The sequence below is a fragment of the Falco punctatus genome, assembly GCF_963210335.1.
Source record: "Falco punctatus genome assembly, chromosome: 4".
NCBI lineage: Eukaryota > Metazoa > Chordata > Aves > Falconiformes > Falconidae > Falco > Falco punctatus.
Genome location: NC_137583.1, coordinates 59,573,287 through 59,588,771, shown reverse-complemented (window position 1 = coordinate 59,588,771; position 15,485 = coordinate 59,573,287). Strand labels below are relative to the sequence as shown.

General features: G+C 36.3%; 1 protein-coding gene across 3 annotated transcripts in view; it reads left to right on the top strand.

Moving 5' to 3' along the window:
* Positions 1–14,051, top strand: part of PAXIP1 (PAX interacting protein 1) — a 40,202-nt gene extending 26,151 nt beyond the window's left edge. For 2 of the 3 annotated variants that reach the window (XM_080383695.1, XM_080383694.1), the window contains exons 9-21: positions 622–717; positions 1,050–1,187; positions 2,531–2,652; positions 3,209–3,393; positions 3,523–3,566; positions 6,151–6,218; positions 6,603–6,705; positions 9,091–9,259; positions 10,817–10,917; positions 12,212–12,346; positions 12,430–12,505; positions 13,055–13,119; positions 13,569–14,051. In XM_080383695.1, the coding sequence (XP_080239821.1) occupies positions 622–717; positions 1,050–1,187; positions 2,531–2,652; positions 3,209–3,393; positions 3,523–3,566; positions 6,151–6,218; positions 6,603–6,705; positions 9,091–9,259; positions 10,817–10,917; positions 12,212–12,346; positions 12,430–12,505; positions 13,055–13,119; positions 13,569–13,580 (1,314 nt within the window). In that variant the 3' untranslated portion in view covers positions 13,581–14,051. Of the gene's footprint in view, positions 1–621; positions 718–1,049; positions 1,188–2,530; positions 2,653–3,208; positions 3,394–3,522; positions 3,567–6,150; positions 6,219–6,602; positions 6,706–9,090; positions 9,260–10,816; positions 10,918–12,211; positions 12,347–12,429; positions 12,506–13,054 lie in introns of all 3 variants that reach the window. The other variant, XM_080383693.1, reaches the window with a different exon arrangement.
* Positions 14,052–15,485: the final 1,434 nt, after the last annotated feature.

Sequence of the window (15,485 nt, the reverse complement as noted above, 5' to 3'; positions counted from 1 at the left end):
TTGGCATTTAATAGCCTGTGAGGTATCCACCTGAGTGAATAAGATGGAAGAATAGAGTGTTTCTATTTTTTGCCAACTTCTATTTTTCAGAAAAATCTGATTGTATCCTTTCCTAAATGAGAGGACTTTGATGTTCTTCAGAAACTTCTGATGGATTTTATAGTTGAATTTTCCCTACAATTTTGCATAATCAAGTAAGCTGTTGACATTTTTAACAGCACTTGTGTTTATTGCTGAGATAGAATTGAATAGTTCATGAAGAATTGTTTAATAGTTATACTGCAACAATAAAAAACGTGAGAAGGGTTATTTTTGTTTATATATATTTATTTGGTTTTTTAATTGATTCTAAAATATAGATTATTTTTTTGGTAGCTCAGTGAGAAGGTGCATATTTAATTTTGTTTTCTCTTTTTTTTTTTTTTTTTTTTTTTAATTCTTTTCCAAAATGTTCTTAAGGTAGATAACAAACCTTTTTTTGGGGGGGTAACTCTTCAGTGAAATGGTGCTGATGGTGGCAGTGTCCTAAAGAGTAGACTTTCATTTCAGACTGTTTATTTCTTAGGGTAATTTAAAAATCGTTGCATATATTAGAAGTTGTGGGTTTGTTGTCTTTATCAGATCATACAAGCACATGGTGGGACAGTGGACCCTACTCTAACAAGCAGATGTACACATCTTCTTTGTGAAAGCCAAGTCAGTAACATGTATGCTCAGGTATGCAAACCAGTATCGTCTATTCATGCATGCTTTCATTACTGGAAAGGTAGGGCTTTTCAGTATGTACTTAATGGTTAGATTGCAAGTATAAAATGACAGTCTTTCATGATGTGCTTTTTTATGATTTGTGGTTTATGGTATAACAAATTTTCATAATGCATGTCATGGATTTATTCCAGAGAGCACTGAGAAAGATGCTGTGAGAAGGAGGATACTGAAAAGAAAGAGAAAAATTATTAAAATTGAAGCTTTGTGTTGTAGAAAAAGTTTAAAATAAAATGAAGATGTATTTTGCTTTTTAAAAGCTGTTTTTATGCCTGTATTCATAGGCTTTAAGAGAAAGGAAGAGATGCATTACAGCACATTGGCTCAACTCAATCTTGAAGAAGAAGAAAATGGTACCACCTCATCGAGCCCTTCATTTTCCAGTGGCATTTCCACCAGGAGGAAAGCCATGCTCTCAACATGTAAGATGAAAAAGCTTACTTCTAAAGAATGCTTGTTTCCTTACAAGAGCAACATTAAAATGTAGCTAGAAAGTGGTTACTCGAAGCATAATAGGCATTTCTTTTGTCTTGGAAGAAAAGCTGCTGTTAATCTTAAGGTCCCGTGTTGATGTGGTGCATGCTGCTGGGTGATTATGGGTGCTTTTTACTGAGTTCTGAGTGCTGAGGAGTAACACCTTGTTTGGGAATGAGCCTCTTGTAATGTTTGCATCTCAGTTTCTATGAGTTGTACATAGCAAGACGGCAGGAATCCAAGCTGTGTCGTTTTTTTACTAACAGCACATCTAACAGTCTCTGCTTCCTTTACCATAACCCAATGTTTTGAGGGGATTTTTTGAGGGGTTTCTTTTTCTGGTTCAATACCCAGCAAATATAAAAAAAGGAAGCTCATATTGTTAATCAGAGAATAGGAGGTTGCAGTTACAAGCAGCCCATGCAGTGAGGAGCACTGGGCAAGCTGAATTTTGTGGGGTGGAAAGGGAAACGTGCAGAGTTGAATCAGATGCATCTTGAAATAAGACTGTGCAATATGAAACAAGATGCCAAAGTATGTCTCGCATCGCGTTTCTTTTTGCTGAATACAGACATACAGGATGATGGCCTTGCTGCTAGCCTGTTCTAAAAGACATAAAAAGAAATACAGGTTTGGGAAAATAGAATACAAAAATATGCCTGTGAGCACAGGGGTTGGTAGTAAATGTAATATGTAACATAATAAATGTAGCTTATTATCAACAACAGAATTGCTGTTGCTTTTTCCTAAATAAAAAGAGAGAGTGGCAACCTGGCAAAACTAAGGATAAGAATGGAAGAAGTGGAATTACAGTTCACTACCGATAATCGGCTGGCATGGTTTATTTGGCTTCATGGCAGAGTAGAGCAGAGCATTATAAAGATTTTTAAAAGCAGAGAAGGGCAAAGTAAGTGTGAGCATTTCTGTGTCTCCCTGAATATAAACAGCAGCAGGAGAAAGAGGTGAGATGTACGAGAAGAAAATTAGGTGTGAGCTATTTCATAATAGTCTTTGTAAATGAGAAAAGCTGACCATCAGAATGAAGATGATTATTCCTGCAGAACTAGTGCTAGAAACCTCAATTTTTTATGTATAAACAAATTAGTTTTAGATTGTACTTCATGTATCCCACAAGCCATGTTTTAATTAAGTGCCTATATGCCATAGTTACGGTACTCTGTATTTCATTGTAATGTAAAACGATTAGTAATGGTAAAATATTTTCAACAGGAGCATTTTGTAAGTAACTGTTGATGTTCTGTTATTTGTAACTGCCTCTTTCTATCTGTAGATAATCTCTGTGACAGGATTTGTTGATAGTGACAGAGATGACCTCAAACTGATGGCCTACCTAGCAGGTGCCAAATACACAGGCTATCTCTGTCGCAGCAATACCGTTCTCATCTGTAAAGAGTAAGTGGTTTATTTCTGCAGTATTCATGTTCTTGTAGCCTATTGCCAGTTAGTGTTTTCCTTACCGTGAGGTGCTAGTTTCACCTCGTTATAAGAATGTTAATTTTAATAAATTCTGCAATTAGATAGCAGAACTTAGTGATGTTGTTCCTTGAACTAAGTTAGTGCATACTGTTACGCAATGAATTTGGCCTTCTGGACCCAGGCAAAAAAAAAATTTTACTATTTTAAAATATTTTGTAAGCGATGCTGACTGTTAGTTACATAATCTATAAATAAAATACCTTTCTTTTTAATAATTGTTAAAGTTTGACATGGGAAAACTAAGTTAAATCCAGGTCTAATTGGATTCCGTTTGGGGCAGAAATTCTACCCTGACTGACTTGTTCTGGCACCTAGAACAAAAGTATTTTTTCAGAGTATCTACTCTGTCACAGTTAAAACAGATAGTAGGCCAACAAAGAAATACTGGTATTTTAGGTTTATTATTAGAAATTGCAATTTTACCTATTTTATCAGAATGTAATTTTATTTTTCTTCATTTCTGAACAATAAGACCCAGTGGCTTGAAGTATGAGAAAGCTAAAGAGTGGAGAATACCATGTGTAAATGCGCAATGGCTCTGTGACATACTGCTAGGAAATTTTGAAGCTTTACGGCAGATACAGCACAGTCGGTATACGGTATTCAGTCTTCAGGATCCGCTTTCTCCTAGTCAACATCTAGTTCTAAACCTTCTGGGTAAGTTTCAGTCACAAAACCCTGTGTTCTCTAGCATGCGTATATGCACCTGCTTAATAAAAGCATGTGTTTTTCTGTTATAAATAACACTGCAATGGTTTAATTTTTGTTTTGTTCTTAAATTCCTAGATGCTTGGAGAGTCCCATTAAAGGTATCACCAGAACTTCTAATGGTATGTGGAATTATTGTATATATACAGCTGGTTTTGTAAAATTGCTCTTTAGTGTTTTTAGTGTGAGCAACATGACAGGGGGGCTTACACAGACCCATACCGAACCTCCTGGCTGTACTTCCTACTAATGTTTTATTTTATTTCTGTATCTATTTTATTTTGAGAAATCTGAGGAATAAGGTTTTGCAGAACTAAGAAACTGGAGTGCGATGTACAAAATTAAGTTACTTTTGAGACATTTTGGGCTAGTTATTCCTTAATTTTTACATCAGACCTTTAGAAAGGGCTTAGTATTTGAGTCAGTACCTATCTGAAAATCAGGCCACATAAGGGTTTTTAAGGCAGAACACCCAAAATCAGTAAGAATTTTGATAGACTATTGGCTAAATTTTGAATAGGATAGACAATGTAAATTAAGGGTGGAACTACTTTATAAAATCTCTTGAAATATTCTAAGAACTAAAACCATGGGCATATAATCCATATATTTTGTAATTTAAAAATATTTCATGCTTTAGAAAGTGTAGGTGATAGCCTTGGAAATAACAGCAGTGTAAGTGAACAAAGAAGAATGTACCTTAAAAAAGACAGAAAACATTCAATTTTTGTAATGTATTTTATGAAACATGCAAAACAGGAGCCAGATGTAAGAAGTGAGGTGGAAAATGCAACGTCTTCTGAACTGTTTCTTTGTTCTGAACATGCAGAAAACTGTTTCAGTTTTTGTACTGTAATGTACAAAAAAAATATTTGTATCTCCTGTTTTCAGATTTATACTTGGTAACTGTTTTCACAGTGTCTGTCTTGACGTAGGTAAATCCCAGTTTAAGCTACTAAGCTTTCAGTTCATTTGTACAACAGGTGACTGTCAGGTAACATTTTACATTGCACAAAAATGTTTTGCCACACCTTTTGTGTTCTGGATCACTTACCTCAGTCGTTTTGTATACTCTTCAGAATAGAGGAGCTTAGTAACTGTCTTAACTTAGTTTGCACTAATACTTTAAAATGGGATCTAAGCACTATTTTTAATACCTTTCAGCTTTAGAAATAGCCACTCCTGTATCCCTGGCCAGAAGTTTGAAATTTCCTTCTTCTTATAGACCCGTGTGGAGTTGTTTGTGGACCTGTAGGAAACCAGCTTTAGAAAATTAAATGCTTTTAAAAATTTGTGTACTTCATGTTTTCCTGGAGAAGGATGGATTCTACTAGTGGCAAAATAAAAAAATCCTTGAGGAGAATCAGTATGCACTATTATTACTTTAAATATTTTTTAACCAACTCAGTTTTGGACTTGTTACCACCACCCTTTGCATCCATACTGCAGTTGAGCTCATCTTAAAATGGGGCATGTGCCGCCTTCGTGTGATTTCACCAGAGCAGGTGGTGGTCCATGTCCTGTGTTCTGTAGGAAATGGGAGGGAACTTAGGGATCAGAAGCCTAATTTAGCACCTCCCTTTCTGTATTTACTCTGTGGGTACCCTTCGTGGCCATGTGATGTGAGAATCTTGTAACTTAGATCAAAAGAGACTTCTGGGCATAATCTTGTCCAGCTCCCTGCAGGATGCCCACATATGAAGAATATGATTTGGTAATAGAAAATGCAGGGCGTGTAGGAGTTTCAGACCAGTACTTCACTGCTTTCACAGTAGGCTTTTCTGTTTGTCTGGGGATTTAAAGTATGGGGTCCTCTTAAGGACAGCTGGCTGTCAGGTGGTGTTGATGCAATCTACCTTTTCCATTTGCATAGTTGAAATGTCTATCAAAAAGCGAGTGTGTGCACTTTTCTTTCCAGATGCTCCTACTAGTGACTGTCTAGCATAAAAACGCATGTTCCTGAGCGTAGGGAACAAACCCCTGCGGCCTGTTCCTCCCAAAGGGCCACCCTCGCCGCAAGGCTGGAATATGCTGCCTGTCTTTCTGGTCATTTGCCTGTAGCATTCCTCATTAAATTGCAGGTGTAGATTTGAAGGTTAAAAAGGAATAGAAGTCACACACTCCTGCGACTTGAGAGCTGTGGTTTCAACTTTCCCAGGCCAAGGAGAACCTAAAAGCTCCACTTCTGTACCCCTGGGCAAATGCTGTCATGGCTGGGGAGGCAGGAGAGTCTGACCAGGGAGTACCTGAGCATACACTGGAGCTTCTGTTTATGTAGTTGGGGAACCTGAATGTTTAGAATGCAGGTGCCAGTATTTTCTGTTGATATTTAAACACCGAGAAGAGTAGTAGTCTTCATGTATTTAATAAATGGACAGGTTTTTCAGTCATTTAATTCTTTGGGTTTTCTATTGATGATTTATCATCTTTAAAGGAAAAAAAAAAAGTCCCACACTGTTTTATTTGGTGTACACTTAAATGGTTACATACTTTGTGGAGAAGCTTTAGTTACTGCTCAAGCTTCGCTCAAGTCAGTTGTGTAAGCAACAGGTGCACCAGTACATGTTCAGTAACATGTCTTTTTGGTTTGTGTTTGATTCTCTTTAATATGTTCTCAGAATATTGTTGTATAGTTTTTCTCTTTCAGAATAGAAGTTGGTTTCCCTGCTCAATTCAAATATAAACATGTAGATGGTTTAATTTCAGGGTGTGAGATTGCCTTTGAAACCAAAGCAAAATGAATCCAGTCTTCAGCCATCTTCTAAAAGAGCAAGGTAAGAATAGCAAGCAATCGGTGCTAGTAGTCCTTAATTTACTTTTCCACATAAGTGTCAGCTGGTCATCAGTCTGGTTCCATCCTGAGCCCTGCTAATTGAAATAGCTATCAATGTTTTTTGCATATTACCAGCTACTCAACTGGCAAGAATAAAATAATAACTAGAGTGAAGTAGTAAGAGAATTGGGAGAGAAGAGAAATGGGAGAATATGTCCTCTTCTCAACACAGTAATTTTTTTCTTCAGAAGATTGATCCTGCCTAATTCTTGTTCATCTGAGTGCTTCCATTGGTAGAAGTAGCAAGAGTGTGCTGGTCTAGTTTTGACATAATAATACTCTGGCCCCAAACTTCACATCCTGCTGTATTTCATGTATTTCCTAGGATTGAAGACCTACCACCACCTACTAAAAAACTCACCCCAGAACTGACGCCAGTGGTGCTCTTCACAGGATTTGAGCCTATGCAAGTTCAGCAGTACATTAAGGTGACTTTCATCCTTTTGTCTTGTGAACTACACTGAAACACCTGACAACTTTTTTTCTTCATGTTGAATTTTTGCTAGCTAAGGCTTGATTAGCAGACATCTAGTGGATACAAATGTATACTTACTGGGGCTGGGGCTAGAGTGTAGATTTACATGAAAGGAGCTTTATGTGGTAACTGTTCTGCTTTAGTTAACTTTATACTTCTGTGCTACTTGGTTTTCCTTTCCATGTGGTTGTTTTGAAAATTAAGAAACCTTCTACATTTGGTTTTAAATCAGCAAACGGCATGACCAAGTTTAGGTCAGAAAAGTAGTGATGGTTGTAGTGGATAAGAGCCAAGATTCTTCTAGTGTAGTTGTTATGTCTAATGCCAAACGCTTCAAAGAAAACTGGTGGCAAAGCTTATGGCAGATGTGAGATAATAAGTTCCCATAGAGATTTTGTTTTGTTCCCGAATAAAATTGCCCCAAAACTTCACTCTTAATTTTTAACCTTCTTTTAATGGCATAAAAATCCAAAAATTCTTCGAACCATAATAATGACTAAATGTTTTTTCCAACAGAACTTTTCATTTATGTTATTTTTCACTTTTTGGCTGAGGTTTGAAGCAGAGGGTTTTTTAACTGCTGACCTCAGTAGTGCATGGAAAGATGCTGCTACTGATGCCTGCTCCAGTAGTGAAAAGTGAAGCCTAGTTTGAGTCCACTACATTTCTTAGAAATATGCATCACTTTGGTGTGCTCAAAAGTATCTAATACCTTTATTATACCTATAGTTGTTTCTAAAGTAGTTGGGCTTTGGAGGCTTTTTCCCCCTGCAGTGTTTGCATTTGAAACTTCATAGTAAATATTTTGGAGCATAAAATATTTTTTAGTAGATCCCGTAAAATTCCAGCCTCAATTCCTCATTTTCTGTCGAGTTGGCACTGTGTTAATTATATGGAGAATCTGTTTTGGTAACAGCTATGGCTCACAAATACAAAAAATGAACTTCAGCCTTGAGGCTTGTGAAGTTCCATCTAAACTTGGCAACTAAGATACCATCAAGACCTTTCAAATTTAGGTTTCTAGCTACTTCTCATCTTCTTGAGATGGAGGGGTAGTCTTTTTTGTTTTTTTTCCTGTATGCCCAAAATTTTCTTTGAACATCAGAAAGGAAATCTTGCAAGGTCTGCATTCATAGGATACACAGTGTTTGAGGTGAACGTGCGTTAACTATGGAAATAACAGCCTTTGCCTTTCGTAGGTGTGTAAGTGTACTATGTGTTTATACATGCCCTGAAGGAAATAAATTACTAGAGAGGTTTGGTGTCATTGCATAATACTTTTGTGTATTGTCTTTATGCAAACCATCAAAGTAAGCCAGCACTGTAAAAAAAAGCTTAAAACATTGTCCCTCTCTATCCTACTTGTTCCTTATTATCAGAGCAGTAGAGTGCAGAGGGATGCCAGAGATTTTCAGGGTTCTAATATACCTAGTAGGCCTTCTTGCTTGGGTGACTCCTGATGACTGATGTAATAAAATCACCCTAGTATCTTAAATATTTATACTTAAAGATATTGGTGTTTTGTTAATTTATTTGTATGAAATACTTGTCATAGAAAATCAGAAATTCATGATGCATAGATACTAATAAAGCTGTCCAAATATTTTTTTCTTCTTTAAAGTTTTATGAGAGGAAACACTCTTATCTCTAAACATCTGTGGTAGTTTGATATGCCTCACCTGTTGATCAGTTGTGTTACTGATCCCTTCGGATAATGACTTGGATCTTAACTGACAAGATAGCAGCTGTGATGAGTTAGTTTGGGGTTGTAGTTTAAACCAGGAGAAAGGGATTACTCAGTATCATCAAAAATACATGTGGAGCTAGTGTATGAAAAGAATACATGTTTTTCATGAGGTGCTTTTCTCTTCAAAGAAAAGACTAGCAAAATAAAGAAATTGAGTTTACTGTAGCTACAGTGTATACCACACCTTCCACAGAAAAGAATTACTACATTTTCTGCTTATTCAAATTTAATAGAATGTTTCACTTAAAAAAGGTTTTAATTTGTATCTTAACAGTTATTTTCTTTCTTAAAAAACCACAACCCAAACCTGAAAAACTGCAGAAGCAGAATGTAGCTTTCAGTCTTGCCAGATGAAATATATGTCTGGAAATGCCTTTGTGGTGGCTGTAAATTTCGTCACGGTGGCTGTAAATTCTGTCAAGATTAATCAGCTTTATTAGTAAAGAAATGACTGTAATACAGAAATCTCCTATGTTTACTGTTTTATTAGGAACTTAGTTTTATTTTATGGTGATGTTATGGTTCTTCATTCTTTTCATCCAATTTTTAAAGGACTATTCCATTCTGATGTGTGTTTTCTACAACTTTCAGAAACTGTATATCCTTGGAGGTGAAGTAGCAGAATCTGCCCAGAAATGTACCCACCTAATTGCCAGTAAAGTGACGCGAACTGTCAAATTCCTGACAGCAATTTCGGTAGTCAAGCACATCGTAACTCCGGAGTGGTTAGAAGAGTGTTTCAAATGCCAGAAGTTTGTCGGTAAGTTAAGCTAGTATCAATTTATATAGTAAAAAAACCCCTTCAGGTTCATGACAAGCATATTTAAATATACTTTGTTGTGTTGACTTCTGACTTCAGCGTTTCTTGCCAGTTTTCTAAACAGTTCAGTTTTTGAAAGCGGAGTTATTAATTCTTCTGCAAGTTTGTCACAGCTCTTGAAGAATTATGCACAGAGTTTTTAAACAATTACATTAGCAGCTAGTATGTATTCCACTTCAGTTAGAGGATTATGTTAGTATGGTTAAATAAGGCTGTCATAAGACTAAATTATGGGGAAGTTTTGTGTTTTTGTTTTTTGTTTTTTTTTAAAATTCTCTTTCAAGAGAACATTTTGTTTCATTTAGTTTTCATTTGATTTAATACAGTTTCTTTTCCTGAAATGAAGTAAAAATGTATTTTAAAAGTTTGCTTTAGAGTGATTTAAGTACTTGGATGTTGTTAAGCATTGTATTTCTTTCTTGTGTAGCCATTTGTAGATTTTTACTTATGGTTGCATTATTTTATTTAAGTCTTCTTAAAGGCCGTTTATTTCTTTTATGATTGTTCTATGCTTTTTATGACTTGTTTGTAAGGCGCCATTATATAATGTTGCTGCCTAACCGTCATAGAGACTTAAATCTGCAAATAATTAACCAATAACCCAGCAAACATTTTTATAAATCTCAAGAAGGCAACTTCCTTGGTTCAGCATCAGTGAACTGAGAAATCAATCCATTTGAAAGCTATTAGAAGATAAAGAAAGTCTGGGGATTTAGAAGGATGGCTGTTTTGATCTAGTACGTGAAGTACTTCACTTGTCTACTGAAATTTAGTTGATTTGTAGCTAATGGTCTGCCTTCACTTTCATACCTAGTACAATGATGGAAAATATGGCAATTGTTTAGAAAAACTGTCTTACTGGATTTCTTACAGAAGACTCTTAACACCATCTCTTGCAGATTGTTGGAATTGTCCTTTGAAAGATCAATTTGTTCTCCATGTAGAATATTTTCTTCTTTGACTTGGGTGTTTTGAATTAAGTCTGTTTTAGCAATATGTTTGACAGCTTTTAGTGAAACGATAAAGTTAAAACTGAAACTCTATCCCTAATAAAAAATGAACAATCAGTTGAATAAGAGGACATGGGAAACAGATGAAAAGCTTGCTCTGTTAAAGCAGCATGAGGAATTGAAGACACTTTCTGGGTTTCCATAGGTTGTCACAGGGGTTTGAACTTCAGCTTAATCCTTCTGCTCCTTTACCTGCAGAGAATTAACAAATAAAAATTTGCAAGTTCCTCCAATAAGTTAGAAAAAGGGACTTTATAAGACAGTGGCTATCGTTAGGTATACAAGTATGAAATACACGTGCAGTTTTATTCTTCAAGTAATTGTGGGTCATCACTGTAAGAAGCCTAAAAAAAGGGGTATTATAATCATGTTAAAATTGGTAGGTTTAGAGTCACCCTACCACCACCATTTTCTGATCAGATTACATCCTGGGGTAGGTGGATGTTTTTGTCTGCTGCGTGTTACATTGTCAGTCTTTCTTTTTCAGATGAGCAGAACTTTGTGCTCAGAGATGCTGAAGCCGAGGTACTTTTCTGCTTCAGTTTAGAGGAGTCTCTGAAGAGAGCACAAGTAGCTCCACTGTTCAAGGTATGCAGTTTAAAATGACATTTAAGTACTTGAAGCTTTTCTGCCTCATTTTTTTCAGAATTGGGACCACAGGTTTATAGCTGAGGGCAATGACCAGTATATAGTGTGAAGCATTTGTTAAAAATTTTATTTTTTACTGGATGCCTGTTTCCTGTCTAAGCATCATTGGGGTGGATCTAAGCCCTCTGAGGGAGGGAGTGGATTTCTGTAGATGTGAACAAAACGTGCTCAGTATACTTGACAGTGTTTGTTCCCTTACAAAATCTAGAACATAGCTCTGTTGCTTGCAAAAAGCCATGTACAGAAGGGATATGGGTTTTGTGTTTTTCTTCTCTTTTCTTTGTTACACTAGCTTGGTAGTCAGAACACATGTCCGTAAGAATGGAAGTCTGAGGGTGAGTTTGCCCTTCAGCCTCAGGGAGTTCCAGTTTGATTCTCCTTGAAGACTGTGCTTACCACCAGGCTGTTTGCTAGGATGGTGCAAGATGGTTTTTATGCCTCTGGTTAAAATCACATTATATTGCAGAGAGGTATCTGAAGATCCAAGTTGCTTGAGATTCTTAAGCCTAACTGAATTTGAGACTGTTTATTGAGGCAAACCACCTAAAAAGGGTATTTTTACAGCCTGTAATGAATAAGAATTGATGTCTCAATTTATTAAGTCTAAATACTACATTTCACTCCATTTTGCAGTCTAAATAGCAGGTGTTTTTTTTATTTCTAGCTGGTAAACAAAGATTATCTACTTTGTGATCTGATCACCTGTATCAGGCTCAGTCAAGTAGTAGGATAATTTTTATCAGGAAGTAATAAACTGTCTCTTAATTAAAAGCTGAAAGTTCTTCTGCAACACTTAGAGACATCCCTGTGCTTGAAGCAGCAAGGAGCATTGTTGCTTTTATATGTCTTGCCAACCTGCAGTTACCTTTTTTATTTTTTGGAGTGGTTTTATTTTATTTTTGTTTTGTTTGGTTTTTTGTTTTAATGCTAGTTTAACCAGTGGGCATTTGAAGGTTTCCTGGTTGTTATTTTACAGGTGTTGAATAGGCACACCTAAGATATTCAAAGTTACCTAAATTGTGGGTTTTCCCCTCCAGAGAAGACATCAGTGGTAATTATGGACAACTCACAAGCTGGTAAATTTGTTGCCATAAGCTGTGATACCTAATACCATCTTACAAAGCCTGCCTCATGGTTGAATATGCGGAGAAGAGTTATGTGATAATAAAACTTAACACGTTGCAGAAATCAGTTAACTAACGTTTTTTCTTATATTCTTTTTTTTGTCTTGTAGGGAAAATATTTTTACATTACACCTGGAATTTGTCCTAGTCTTTCCACCATGAAAGCTATTGTGGAATGCGCTGGAGGAAAAGTATTATCTAAACAACCTTCTTTTCGAAAACTCATGGAGCATAAGCAGAATAAAGTGTGTAGAGTGTTGATTTTTAAAATTTACTGGTAATATCTTTCTGTGTTGTTCTGAGCTTAGAATTCGTTTCTTTCATTTAGAGTTTGCCGGAGATAATCTTGATTTCCTGTGAAAACGACCTTCATTTATGTCGAGAATATTTTGCAAGAGGCATAGGTATGTATAAACTATCAATGTAATTTGTATAGTGTAGTGGTTATTCTGATAAATTTTTTTACTTATTATTTTACAAGTACAGACATCTTTTGAAGCTTTCAAATAACGATAGAGAAATATATGGTCTATTCTGCAAACCATGGAGAAATCTGAGCCAGCTGATTGCTAGGTATTTCTGATAGAGGTATTTTATAGCCAGGTCACCATAAATCTCTGGAAGGGTAGGCTTGAACTTGGGGCTTCAGTCCTGCATGAGGCAGGATTACTGTCTCAGTATTCATCAAGTTACTTAAAGATTTGGGGTTTTACACTGAAGTAAAAACAGCTAAGGTGAAAAGTTAACAAAGGTATGCACGAGGAAGCCGAGTATTTGCGATGTGAAGTGTGTGATGGCTAATAATAGGGCCCTGATAGCGGTGGGGCAATACTCCCATATGCCTTTGTGTGAAGAGCAGGAGGGTACAGAATGGCCCCTCCTGACGTGCATACAGAATGAGAAGGAATGTCTTTGTAGGGTGTAAACTGTGTGCATGTTTTCGATATTTCCAGATGTCCACAATGCTGAGTTTGTCCTGACTGGAGTACTTACTCAAACACTGGATTATGAATCATATCCTTTTTGTGTGAAGGCTGTCTGCTGCTAAGGGAAGTGTGGTTTGCTAGAAGTTTTTCTTAACTAGGAACTGATATTTAGGTTTTTTGGGATGTGTAATGTTTACTTGATAGGAGGCTAGTTTAACACGTAGAAACCTAGCTTAAATTCAGAGTGGGATTACTTTTTGATAGGAAATACTTCAGGGGAGGGGGGAGTCAGGGTTGTCAAAAAGTAATAGTAGTAGAGTATTAAGCAACAGGAAAAAAGCACTTGTCACTAAGGATAATACTTCTCAGGATTTACTTGCAGGTGAGGAAAATCCCTTTTTGCTGAAGAAGATTATAAACCTTGTTTGATAAATGAAGTGAAGGGACCAGTAAGGGTTCTGTGTCTTTATGCATGCTTTTTATATAATTTCTATTTTGCAGTCACTTCTTGAAGTTCTTCTTTCTTAACAAGCATACATATAAATTTACTTGATGGATAGTAAAATGCCTTACTGCTTCGGAATCCTTGGAGCATTAAATCTAGCTGTTCAGCCATTGTACAAAGCAACTAAAACTTCCTGTGGATGCTGTTTTCCAGCTGTTTTCCTAGGGATGATGAGCAGTGTAAAGCAGGAAAGCATAAATAAGCTGCATCTTTTTTAGGATGTGTAATTTTATTATGCTGAAACATAATTTACTATGTTTTGTATTATACTACCATTTTAAAAGAGCCCACTTCAGGTATCATGATTAGCCCGTTTTTAAACATTTTAACGTAAATGACGGTACTTCAGCCAAACGTGTAATTTGGATGTAAAAATAAAAGGGCTTGCTATCTATTAAATTATGGATGTTGAAGATGAAAATGTTTTGTACTTTATTTTTATTTCTTATACTCTATTTTCTTTTATATTGATATTTTGCCCACATTTTAAATAAATGTACTTTTAAATGTTTTACTCTATATTTTAGTGGTGGTTCATTTTTTTGAATACTGTGCAACAATCGCACTCTGGTAAGAGTAAATTACTCAAATCTTTTTCCAAGCAATGTAAAATTATTTTAAGCTTATTTTACCAGGTATGTTTTAATATATGAAATCCCAGTGCTTTAAAGGGAAATCATTGTAAATGTATATACATGTTTTTACTGAAACAAAGAAGCAGCTCGAAGGAAGGAGAAACTATAATCCTGCATTATTACGCTGTTGTGATAACTTTTGTTTGTATAGTGAGTTTTACTAAATAAATATTAAAAAACAATTTCCCAATTCTATATTCAGTTGTATTTCCTAGTACACACACAGTTCTAATAATGTGACTTTACCATTTTTTGTCAGTTTAGATTCTAGTAGATGAAAAGGCCGTCCTGAAAGCATTTATTCTCTGATCAGCAAGCCATTGAACTTTGGTGGGGGAGTGCAGATAATCATTTGTCTGTACGGCATCAAATACATTATACTACCTGGTGAACCAATCACAGAACAATTCAAAATGCAAGATGAAAGAATAAACAGTAGCTTATCACACTTTGTATCCCCAAGGATTTTGTATTTTTATGCAGTACCGTTTCACAGGGAAGCTTTTACAAAACTGAGGTAAGCTGCTATTCTTAGCTTATGGGATCATTTAGGTTGGAAAAGACCATTGAGCTCATCAAGTCCAACCGTTGACCCAGGACTGCCAAGCCAGTCACTAAACCATGTCCCTAAGCACCGCATCAAAGTATTTTTTTAAACACCTCCAGGGATGGTGATTCACCACCTCCTTGAGCAGCCTGTTCCAACACGTGACCACCCTTGCAGTGAAATTTTTTTTTCCTAAATATCTAATCTAAACCTCTCCTGGCGTAACTTGATGTGGTTTCTTCCTGTCCCATGCAAAGCTTTCTACAGAGAAATTATGAATCTCTCTCTTGTGCTACGGCTTAAAATCTGAATCCACCTGATACTTGACCACTGCATCTGTTGCCTTTCTTCCCATGCCTCAGTTCCACAAAGTGCTTAAGCAAGTAACAAACTGAAGCTGTAAGAACACAGTGGTAGTAAAATTTCAAGATAAATGAAGTCCCGTGGAGGTCAGCACTGTGCCTGTTGCCTGTTACTGCTGGCTCTGGGTTCCTCGGCTATCCCGATTTACTCCTGTTTGATGTTGCAGTTGTAAGTGATGAGAGGCTAGGTGTTGGTAACGAGAATGGTAAAATTCCTATCAGCGTGATTTTGGTAAGATGACAAAATGTAGTAAATGAGAATGTTATACTTTGACTCAAGATGGTGTTAGGTGGATCGGAGGTTAAAAAAGTGGTACGGGGCGGGAGGGAATGGTGCTTTTTCCCAAATGCTATTTACTTGTAACAGCAAAGTTAGGTGCTTTTTCTTAGCTGCTATTCAGCTCTCCGT